The sequence below is a fragment of the Pongo pygmaeus genome, chromosome 7, assembly GCF_028885625.2.
Source record: "Pongo pygmaeus isolate AG05252 chromosome 7, NHGRI_mPonPyg2-v2.0_pri, whole genome shotgun sequence".
Taxonomy (NCBI): Eukaryota; Metazoa; Chordata; class Mammalia; order Primates; family Hominidae; genus Pongo; species Pongo pygmaeus.
In genome coordinates this window covers 110,351,191-110,363,352 of record NC_072380.2, presented here as the reverse complement: position 1 = coordinate 110,363,352, position 12,162 = coordinate 110,351,191, and the positions used below count along the sequence as shown (strand labels likewise).

The following is a 12,162-nucleotide window of genomic DNA, read 5'->3' as shown; positions in this document are numbered from 1 at the left end:
TTTATTTTTTGGTAGAGATGGGGTCTCACTATGTTGCCCAGGTTAGTCTTGAACGCCTGGGCTCAAGCAATTCTCCTACTTTGGCCTCCCAAAGTACTAGGATTACAGACACGAGCCACAGTACCTGGCCTAGAGTCACTTTTGACTTCTCCTTGTTCCCTTTATGTACAGCACCTCCTTTCATTCCTTACTGTCTCCCTCTCCTTTCCTACAGTTGCACCTCAAATCCTGGCTGGTTCCTGTCCTCTCTCACCTGATAACTGCTACAGTCTCCTATCTGGTCTTCCCACTTCTTGCCATCCTTCTCCTGGAACACACCCTGCAGTTCCCCTTGAGGTTGAGTTTCCTAAAAATGAAGCTTTGCATTTGTCACCCAAATATAAACCCTTCGGTGGCTCTTTTTCAGAGATAAAATCTAGGCTTTACATCTGATTTTCAAAGCCCTTAACAATCCAGTTCCTTCTGCTGTCTTCAACTTCATCTCCTACTTCATGTATACAGGAATTCTCTGCTGAACTTAACAGTTTAAGTCAAATTGGACAGCCTTAACTAGGGTGATTATGTAATTTATCATCCAAACTGGAACCCCTTTCAAAGTGACAAGATGTGCCATCAAGAAATGAGGCCAGCTGGGTAAGAAATGGGGTCGGCCAGGTGCAGTGGCTCATGCCTATAATCCCTGCACTTTAGGAGGCCGAGGCAGGTAGACTACTTGAGCTCAGGAGTTCAATACCTTCCTGGGCAACATAGAAAGACCCCATCTCTACGAAAAATATAAAAAATTAGCCAGATGTGTGGTATGCACCTGTGGTCCCAGCTACTTGGGAGTCTGAGGTGGGAGGATCATGTGAGCCTGGGGGACAGAGGTTGCAGTGAACCGAGGTCGTGCCACTGTACTCCAGTCTGGGTGACAGAGTGAGACCCTGTCTAAAAATAAAAAGAAATGGCATCAGGTGAGGTGGCTCACACCTGTAATCCCAACACTTTGGGAGGCCAAGGCAGGGGGATCACTTGAGCCCAGGAGATTGAGACCAGCCTAGACAATGTACAGAGACCCTGTCTCTACAAAAAATAAATTAGCTGGGCACAGTGGTGCACACACGTGGTCCCAGCTACTCAGGAGGCTGAGGTGGGAGTATCGCTTGAGCCCAGGAGGTCGAGGCTGCAAAGCTGTGATTATGGCCTGGGCAACAGAGCAAGACTCAATCTCAAAAAAAAGAAAAAAAAAAAAAAGAATTGGGCCAACAGGGCATAAACTGGGATTGTCCTGTATTAACTGGGAGGCATGATCACTCTGTTCCTAATGTTCTCTGGCCATCTACACACAGGCCATCCCAGATCAGCTACTAATGGAGTATGTCCAGAGTTCTCACCAGCCTCTTCTCTCCTCTAAATTTCCTGCTCTAAGTCTGGTACCTGGAGTCTAAATCTTTGATAAGCACCTTCTGGCCCTCAGCTTAGGCCACCTGGTTAGCTTTCAGTTTGGCCTTTTCACTGTAACAGTCTCTCTCTGACCTACCAGATCCCAGGAGCTGGCCCTGCCCCTCCCAGGCCAGCCTTAGCCCTAATGCTTGAAGAGCATTGCCACCTCCACAGTTACTGCCCTTCATATCTCCCCCTGCCTTGGACATTTGTCCAATTGCCACCCTTCCTTCCACACTCAGATCTTCCAGCCTAGCCATTAGGATGTCTCTCTCTGACCTTCTGTGGCCTCTATTTTCTTTATCATTTGCTTTGCACTCACCATAGCCCTATTGAGCAGCAACTAACCTTGTAGGATTTTCTTTGGAGTCCCTAAGAAAGGCTACTGGCAACAAAAGTCCTGCCTGCTTAATCATCTCACTCCCAGCCTCTAACAGATCGAGTGCTTGGTGAACCGCTGTAAAGGGCATTGGGGAAAAGGTGGTAAGGCTGGTGATGCTAGGATCATCTGACGGAGGAGGCCTGGGTTGCAATGGGATGCAGCCTCTCCCATTTTCCCACTCTTCGGATTGGATCCCCACTGAGAAAATGCAGACATTCTTATACGCAATCAAGCAGCCGCAGAGAAATGCCCATCTCCAATAAACAGCATGCCAAAGCTCTCTGGCAATGACAGCGTCTACCCTCTCATGCTTGTAGCTCTTCAATAAATGTCAAATCCCAAAAGTTACAGCAAAATCCTCAGAGATACAAAGGTTCTCTGTACACACGGACAAGCAGGTAATTATTTGGAAACACTCAGAGAAATGGGTTTTTCAGTGGCCTCCAGTTTCCCATGGGCCCAGGTGGGCTTCCTGCCCCATCTACTCCCTGTGACCAATGCAAGCCCTGTGTTCTACTGTCCCTCCCCTTGTCCTAATCAACCAATTACCCTCATCCTGTTTCCTGAAGCTCCTCCACCAGCCTAAATCACAATGGCTCGATTTCCTCCTGACCAACAGCACTCAGAGTTTCTACCCATTTAACAAATAGTAGAGGGGAAAAAGCAGGTTATAAAACAAAATAGACAGTGTGACCTCATTTTGTTAAATCTTTACAAAATGTTTGTTCGTTTGTTTGTTTGAGATGAGTCTCGCTCTGTCACCCAGGCAAGAGTGCAGTGGCACAATCTCTGCTGACTGCAAAATGCGCCTCCCAGGTTCAAGTGATTCTTCTTCCTCACCCTCCCAACTAGCTGAAAATACAGGGGCATGCTACAAGACCCAGCTAATTTTTGTATTTTTAGTAGAGACGAAGTTTCACCATATTGGCCAGGTTGGTCTCAAACTCCTAACCTCAAGTGATCTGCCTGCCTCCGCCTCCCATAGTGCTGGGATTACAGATGTGAGCCATCACACCTGGCCAACAAAATGTTTTAAAGTAGATATTTATATGGAGAAAGTCTGGTAGAAAATACAATAACCTATTAATAGTGATTTTTCTCATCTGTTTTTCTATGAACAGGTATTACTTGCATAATAAAAATTAATGAAGCAAAAATAACCATGGGTATACATGTTGGCTTCTCTTTTGCTAGCGGTAGTGGGTGTGGAACCCTGCCACTCTATCATGGCCACCACCAGCAGATTAAGAAGAAAAACAACCCTAAGGCCCAGGCGACCAGCTGCATTTGTGGCCCTTTGATGAGAGTCAGAGGCAGAGGTTGCCTTCATTCCTATCAGTGTGTAAAAACAAACCCACGATACTCTCATCACTCACCTGCCAATTGCAGGCTACCACCTACACTTTTGTTTTGTTGTTATTTTGTTTTGTTTTGTTTTTGCCTTCCATATCCCTAGCTAAGAATTAAGGTGTGCTGGAAAATGCAAATTCTATGTGCAAAAAAAAAATAAGCATGCCCTGTTTGTGAGAAGCAAAATAAAATAGGGTCCTGAAAACAATAGAACACGGAAGACAAAATGCAGGATTTAGCAGAAAATTTACATTCCAGTTTTGATGTCAGTCAAGTTCTTTTCCTTCTAGATTTTCTGCCTCATAAGTATTCAGTTCCGTTTATGAAACACCTACTATCCGCCAGGCACTGTTTGTTGGTATAAGGAGGAATGAGACCATGTTAAGTTGCAAAGGCTTTGTAGACAAACAGTGGGGATGTCTGCAGAACCAAGCACTGCCCTTGAGCCTCATTACCTGGGCTTGTGTTTGAGGGTTTGAGGCTACTGCTAGTTTCCTCTGACCATGCCGTCTGATTACGCTGAGCCCATATGGCTGGGCTCTTCCACCTGGCAGTCACTTTGGCCTGTCACTGAGCTATAGGTGACATTAGGGAGGAAGGCTGCCCATTGTCTTTGAGGTGTCACTCAGCAACCCACCCAAGTAAATTTCATGTATAACACCTGAGGTATATATAAGTCAGGCCATTCCAAACATACCCTCCAAAGTTGAAGAAAATCCACCTGATCCTTTTCAAGAGATGCAGTAACACACAGTTATATTTGCATGGATTATCATAAGTGTTCCTTTTACTAGAGACCCAGAATGAGAAAACGCTGACCTCAGCCATAAATGAAGGCTTTAAAGTTCAAATTCTGCCTAACAACTACACCAAACAACTGAGCATTTTGTGGAAACCCAAAGGTGAGGAAACAAATATGTGGGAGGTACACATGAGTCTCCCCTCCTCCTCACCATGCTTAATTTGTCCTTCCCCACCAAGCCCAGCTGGAGGGATACTCACCCATACACCTCTTCCCGTCCTCAGCCAGGGCGTAGCCACTGTAGCACTGGCAGACGAAGGAGCCCGGCACATTCACACAGAGCTGCTCACAGTTGTGGTCCTCCATGGCACACAGATCCTGGACTGAGGCAAAGTCACGCTGTTAGAACACAACGTCAGGCACACCTGAGAATGCTCCCAGCCCAGGGTGAGGCAACAAGCAACTCCAGAGCCCTCACCAAAGTAACTTTTAAAAGTCTTACAAGGTTTGATACGTGATCATAGTAGAAAATTTGGAAAACATAAAAAAATAGACAAAAGAAAATTCACCTGTAATCCCCCCATCTGTAATCCTACTACCCAGAGGCAACCACTGTTAACATTTTGGTGAGTTTTCTTTCCAGGTGAGTTTCTGCATGTATATAAAAACACATTTTTCAGCCAGGCGTGGTGGCTCACGCCTGTAATCCCAGCACTATGGGAGGCCGAGGTGGGCAGATCACTTGAGGTCAGGAGTTGGAGACCAGCCTGGCCAACATGGTGAAACCTCATCTCTACTAAAAATATAAAAATTAGCTGAGTGTGGTGGTGTGTGCTTGTAATCCCAGCTACTCAGGAGGCTGAGGCAGGAGAATCACTTGAACTCGGGAGGCGGAGGTTGCAGTGAGCCGAGATTGTGCCATTGCACTCCAGCCTGGATGACAGAGCGAGTCTCTGTCTCAAAATAAATAAATAACATAAAAAAAACCAACACATTTTTCAAAGTTGGAATTACTCATCACCTCTATGAAATGCATTAAATAATTTTTTTTGAGACGGAATCTCGCTCTGTTGCTGGTATAAGAAGGAATGAGACAAAGCTCTTTTAAAATCCTCTTTGTGCTCTATGTATTCGTCCTAGTAACAAATGAGGAAAATGGAGAAGCCAAAAGAGGTTAGGTAGAGGTAAAAAACATTACCAGGGAGAAATAGATACATGTCTATTCATGGTCTTATTTTGGTCAAATATTTATTACATGTCCACAAAGTGCTAAGCTGTGGCTGTTTATTCACATGTAATGTAGGAACGGACTTACAGTATGCATCTACTGCAACAGAACTAAGAATATGTTGGTGGATGAAAAGATTAAAGGCATCTTCCATCTATCACTGACTCAGTCTCTAACACTATTTCCCAGCAAGGAGAACAGCTTGGATACCACGAAACAGCTAGCTGTACCAGTGATTTTACCATTAAAACTGGAGATAATCAGAGAGCATTAAAGGGGTTGCATATATTAAAGAGAATTTTCTCTGGTTAAAAGCTATCACCGGCTGGGTGCGGTAGCTCACACCTGTAATCCCAACAGTTTGGGAGGTCAAGGCGGGCGGATCATCTGAGGTCAGAAGTTCGAGACCAGCCTGACCAACTACTACTCTACTAAAAATACAAAAATTAGCTTGGCGTGGTGGCACGCGCCTGTAATCCCAGCTACTCGGAAGGTGGGAGGCTGAGGCAGGAGAATGGCTTGAACCCGGGAAGTGGAGGTTGCCGTGAGCCGAGATCGCACCATTGCACTCCAGCCTGGGTGACAGAACAAGACTCTGTCTCAAAAAAAAAAAAAGCTATCACTACAACAGGTATGATTTAAAAAAACTTAATTACCTAGAAAGCTTGATTAATTCCTGAATCCAATTGCTACATTTTCATATCATCTTCTAGATCTTTGAGTTTCATAGTTTATTATGCTTTTACATAAATATGAAATATCAAATTGATTTTTAAAAAGATAAAAGCTGATTTGATTCAACATCTCTATTAAATGCATTAAACAATTTTAAACATTAAAACTTACATCATTGCATTTTAAAAACGCTTAGGTCTAAGATTCTACAAATAAGAATTCTGGTTTTAAACTCCTAAAAGAAATTTCATTCCCAAATCAACAAAGTAGATGGAAAAAAAAGCCTTATAGGTATAAATTCTTTTACCTCTCACCAGTATGTTTATATCTTACATTTCCAATTGGGAACTCCAACCAGAAAGTCCAATGTAGATTTCCAGTGGATTCAGATGTAAGGAAAACACCCATAACCAGAAGAAAACTTCAGCTAATACAAAAATTGTAGTGAGTAATCAAAGAATGACAAAACCTAAATGAGCTAGGCCAGAGATATAAGAAATGTCTGAATCATACAATATTCATTCATTTACTCAATAAATACGTGTTGAGCACATACTATGTCCCAGGCATTGGGGATATCATGGTGAACAAAACAGACAAGGGGTTTCTGCTGTCACGCAGCCTAGTATTCTACTAGGAGTTAATAATATGAAGCTTTAGGAAGAGTATTTTCGGCCAAAAGAACAGTGAATGCAGAGGTCCTGAAGAACAAACTGATACTATTTGAGGAACAGAAAGGCCAGAGTGGCAGTTAGATGTCACCTAAATAACTAACATGCGAGGTAGGGCATGATAAAAATCCCTAAGAGAAATGGCAAGAAAAGCATGGGAGTTCAGAATTGGGACAGATTACCACAAGTCTAGCGAGGACTGGGAAAGGCTGGCAGGTATGGAGAAAGAGAAACGGCACTCCAGGCTTGGGACACGTGAGTAAACAGAAGAGGGAAGCAGGAGAGGCATGGCAGCTGAATTCTGCTCTGGAAATTCCAGGGGAAGTAGCAGAAGAGAGGATGGGAAAGACCATTGACACCAGAGGCAGAGGGATCTCTGCACACAGGCTGCGTAGGCTGAACTCCAATCAGTGGGCAATGGGGACCACTCAAGGGAAAAACTTTAAAAAGGGAGACCAGCAATTTCACCCAAGTTGTGCTTTGGCAGGATAAGTCTGGCAGCACCACAGATCCTCTCAGGTCTGGGAAAATTTAAGCACCTCTAGCAAAGTTCAATGAAAAGCATTGCTTTCTTGGGAACAGCAGTAGGTTTCTGAGTTCTGGGCTGAAATAGCTTTGGGTTGCCTGAATGGTGATGAGAAAATTAACCTGTTGCTGTGAGGACCTTTAAACATTCTTTAAACTTTTGGCCTCACCCATCGGTTGTCAGCCCACCCCTGCACTTTTCCCTCCTGGCATGAATCGTAATGTTAACTACGTATGTGTTTATGGAGCGATGGATGTACTGTCTCTCTTACTAGACTCTAAGCTCCCTAAGTGGGTGGGCAGTCTCCCTGCATGAAGCCCTGATGGCTAGGAGGTGACGCTCCAGCATGCTGGAACCAGCTCTGGAAGGGTGGCAGCAGCTTCTCCACCTGGGTCCTCCCAATCTCTACTGCAGATGCTGCCTTGCCCCTATCAGGGGTCTGGAAGGAACCCTACCTACCATGGTTACCAAGTAGTGGCGTGAATACAGGTGATTTTTCATTCTTTTATTTATAATTGTCTGATTTCAAATTTTCTAACAGGAACTTTTATAATAATGGAGGAAGACAAAAAAATCAACCTGTAACAAAAGAACCCTTTTGAAAGTACCATTTTCAAAAGCAATGAACCAGGACCTTAAAGGAACAATCTTTTTTTCTAAAAGGCTTCCCTGCACAGGGTAGGTAGAGAAAGGCAAGGATATGCTTGTTCCTTTCAGGACGGGCTGGGATATCCACAGAAGAGTCTGTGAGTAACTGCAAGCTCCCATCTACAGAAGCAGCAGGGATCTTTGAAAATCTTGATGCCAAGGTACTCCCCACCACAATTAAATCAGATTGGCAGGCGGTGGGATTTGGGCAGTGGTGTTTGTCAAAGCTCCCAGGTAGCCCCAGTGTGCCGCCAGGCTGAATGTCATTGAACCTAACGGATAAAAGGTCCCCACAATCCTCCGTGGGGAAGGTGCCCAGATCCAGGAGTCAGTCTCCCCTTTTAATGACTGAGACCCTAAGGTTCAGCTTTCCTCTTCTAAACTAATCTGAGTGATTGTTGTCCTTGCTCCCCTCTCCAAGAGACTAAAAGAACCCCAAACACCTATGTGTGGGTGCAAGATTACTGCTCGCATCCCAGAACTGTCCCACAAACAGCAAGCTTGCCAGTTGGCTTCATGCGGATTGTGCTTTCTTACTGTTTTTAGAATTGTCGGGGATTTATGCCCACGAGCAATTTGCACCGACCCAAGGGAAACCATTCAGGGATTAATCTAATTAAACAAAGACAAAGCAATAAATACAGACTGGGTTCTGACAAAACAACTTTGCTGTTTTTCTGGCAGTGGCCATTTCCTTTTGAAACAAATACAGATGTTTTTGGATGATTCCTTATGCTTTTGAAAAACAGCCCTTCTTTCTCTCTGAGGCCAGGAGGATTTCACTGAAGGATGAGAAGCACTGTGTCCAGAGCTCCTCCTGCCCCTGGCACAGCCTTCCACCTTCTCCACCTAGTGAACCCCGTGAATGGCTCACAACCCTAGTCAAATGTCACCTCCTGTGGGAAGCCTCCTTCAAGTTGGCTGGACTTAAGGCTTCTTCCCCTGGGCCCCCACAGCACTATAGACATGGCTCCGCTCTAGCATTTCAGCACTGATCCCATGGTATTGGAAGGACTTGATCATGGCTGTCTGCCCCATTATAAGCGGGTCAGTTTTGACTCTCCAGAGCCTAGCACAGTGTCCTAGCACATGTATTTGGTCTCCATAAGAGTTCATTTGCTGAATGAACAATGAAAAAGGCCCAGACGCCCTGCCTCCCAGGAGGAATGGCCCTAAAGTCCTAAGAATACCCTCCTCCATTAGATGTGGGGTCCTCAGAAGATGACTGAGGTGGGAACAAAATTCTCTCCAAGTCTCTCTGCCTCTCCTCATCCCCAGCAAGAGGTATTCACACACCAGAAGAGGGCTCAGAGTGAGGCAGGAGGCAGGACTCAACTCCAGAAGCGGGGCTTGGACACAGGATCAAATTGAGGACTAGCCAAAACAGGGCGGGGCAGAAGCAGCTTTCCATAAGACACGCCCACCAGTGTGACATATCAGTTTACCATTGCCATGGCAACACCTGGGCGTTACCACCCCCTCCGTGTCAATGACCTGACAACCCAAGAGCTACTATCCCTTCCCTAGAAATTCCTGAATAAACTGCCTCTTAATCTGCATGCAATTAAAAGTAGGTATAGGCCACTGGGATCACACCTGTAATCCCAGCACTTTTGGAGACCGAGGCAGATGGATCATGTGAGGTCAAGAGTTCAAGCCCAGCCTGGCCAACATGGTGAAACCCCATCTCTACTAAAAATACAAAATTAGCCAGATGTGGTGGCAGGTGCCTGTAATCCCAGTTACTCGGGAGGCTGAGGCAGGAGAGTCACTTGAACCTAGGAGGCAGATGTTGCAGTGAGCTGAGATCACGCCACTGCACTCCAGCCTGGGCAACTCCATCTCAAAAAAAAAAAAAAAAAAAAAAAAAGTGGGTATAAATATGACTGTAAAACTGCCCTGAGCTACTACCTACTCTCTGCCTATAAGGATAGCCCTGCTCTGCAGGAGCAGTCATGGAGGCGTAACACTGTCTCTTCAATAAAGCTGTTTACTTCTACCTCTGCTTGCCCTTGAATTCTTTCCTGGATAAAGCCAAGAACCCTCATGGGCTAAGCCCCACTTTGGGGCTCACTTGTCCCGCATCAAGAACATAATGACATCTCAGAGCCAGCCCCCAGCTATGGACACCAGAAAAGCTGTCAGGACAGTTAGGGAACCTGTGTGCCCTGCTATCCACTGTGTCCCGGTATCTAGCACAGTGCCTGACACTTTGTCCTTGCTCAACAAGTACTTGTTGAATGGATGAATGAACTCATGCTCATGTGACACAAGCACAGGGTTGTCAGGTGTTCCTAACTCATCTCTCTTACCTACTCTTGTAAGCTCTGTGAAGGACAGAGCCATCTCTCTAAGTCTTGGTGTTCCTTACGGTGCCTGTATAATGCCATGCACTTCACACAGTCAGTGCTTAGTAGCCATGTATTGTTGACTTGACAGCCTCCCTTGCTGGGCAGCCTAGAGCACTGTCTCAGTTAATAAATGTCACTGGGCAGAAATGGGACAGCTAGGGGTGATTCTGAAGTATTGTTTAATTTCTCTTTAGCAAAGATGAATTTTTAGAATAGCTAACTTTTACCCTGGTGTCAAAGATGGGAACAGAAACTTGAAAGTCATGGGATTCCTCCCTCTCCTGTACGCCTCAGACCCAGTCAATCCTGGATTTACTTCTCTTCATCTCCCCTGCCACCATGGAGCCACCATCATCTCTTGGCTGAACAGCCATGGCAACCTCTTAACTGGTTTTCCTGTATTCATCCCAGCCTAGCATTCTCCTGTAGCCAGAATAATCGGCTGCTGGCTCTCTTCTGCTTAAAACCCTTAATGGCTTATCACTGCTTTAGGATGAAGTCCAAAAACTCTAATGTGATGGCCAAGGGGGCTACAAGACCCACCCCTTCACCTCTCCAGTCTTATCTCAAGCCTCCTCTTATTTTCTCTGCTCCATTTACACAGCCCTCTCCATTTTCAAACCAAGCTTCTTCATGTCTTGGGACCTTTGCAAAGGTCATTCCTTCTGCCTAGAATGCCCAAGCCTCTTCCTCACCTCCTTTCCCCTACCTAACTCTCATACCTCCTTTAGGACTCACCTGAAAGGCTGCTTTCTCAGGAAGCTCTGACCTACCACTAGGGGTGAAGTCCTCCCTCAGAGTTTCCATTTGTAATCCTCATCACAATTATAATTTAATGCTTAATTTGCAACTAATTATTTCATGTCTATTTCACCTGCCACACAGGGCAGCCACAGTGCTTGTCTTGCTTAGCACGCTAGTTCAAATATTTAGCATCTGACATGTGGCCAATTTTAAAAGGATTTGTGGATGACTGAATTAATAAATCTACTCAATGATGAAATGGTTCAGAGTGCTGGGAAAACAACAGTGAATCAGTGGACAACAACAGAAAAATTCCTACACCCTTATAGAGCTGATGGTCCAGTGAGGGGCCAGTCATGTGCTAGAGGCAGCTCGTACTGACTCAGACAATGATGTGCATCTCTTCCCACAGCTGCATTCAAAGAGGCCAAGTTGGTAGCTTGAAATGTCCATGGTGGGAGTATTTACACCATGGAAATTGGCAGACACTACAAATCAGAGCTTTTGTCTCCTGGAGACCTGGTTGTTAAACATTTAGCAGCACATCCCTGACAGAAGATTGATAGTAAACAAAGCAAATAGGTAAAAATCTGTGATACATTATAAGCAGGAAAGGGGAGTTGAGAGTGGTGAGAGAGCAGGCTTCCATTTTTAACAGTGTGAACTGAAAAGATGATTTTGACCTTCTCCAAATTTTTCTTTGGACCTGAAAGAGGTGATATGAAAAATGATGAAGGGAACCACCACTGGGGGAGGACAGGGTGTCAGTGACGTCTCCTCAGAAAGGGTAGGGGTGAGGCAGGCAGGTGAAAAGAATATCGACTTTGGAGCCAGACTTGGCCCCAGCTGGGTGATGACTTCAAGTAAGGGACTTTTGAGAGATTCCATTTTCATAAAAAGGTTAAATATCTCATTTGTAGGGTTGAGTGAGATAATCTAGATGGGCAAAGCATCTGTCTCACAGAAGATACTTTTATTTATTTATTTTTAATTTTTTTGAGACAAGGTCTGGCTCTGTCACCCAGGCTAGAGTGCAATGGCACAATCTAGGCTCACTGCTTCCTCTGCTTCCCGAGCTCAAGCAATCCTTCCACGTCAGCCTCCCGAGCAGCTGGGACTAAAGGTACGCACCACCATACCCAGCTAACTTTTTTTTTTTTTTTGGTGAGATGGAGATTTACTCTTGTTGCCCAGGCTGGAGTGCAATGGTGCTACTCGGCTCACCGCATCCTCCGCCTCCTAGGTTCAAGCGATTCTCATGCCTCAGCTTCCCAAGTAGCTGGGATTACAGGCATGTGCCACCGTGCCCGGCTAATTTTGTATTTTAAGTAGAGACGTGGTTTCACCGTGTTGCCCAGGCTGATCTCGAACTCCTGACCTCAGGTGATCTGCCCACCTTGGCCTCCCAAAGTGCTGGGATTAC

General features: G+C 45.3%; 1 protein-coding gene across 2 annotated transcripts in view; it reads right to left on the bottom strand.

Annotated features, from left to right (window-relative positions):
* MATN2 (matrilin 2) overlaps window positions 1-12,162 on the bottom strand; it is a 167,123-nt gene that overhangs the window by 70,487 nt on the left and 84,474 nt on the right. For both annotated transcript variants that reach the window (XM_054498282.2, XM_054498281.2), the window contains exon 5: window positions 4,157-4,279. In XM_054498282.2, the coding sequence (XP_054354257.2) occupies window positions 4,157-4,279 (123 nt within the window). The remainder of the gene's footprint in view (window positions 1-4,156; window positions 4,280-12,162) is intronic.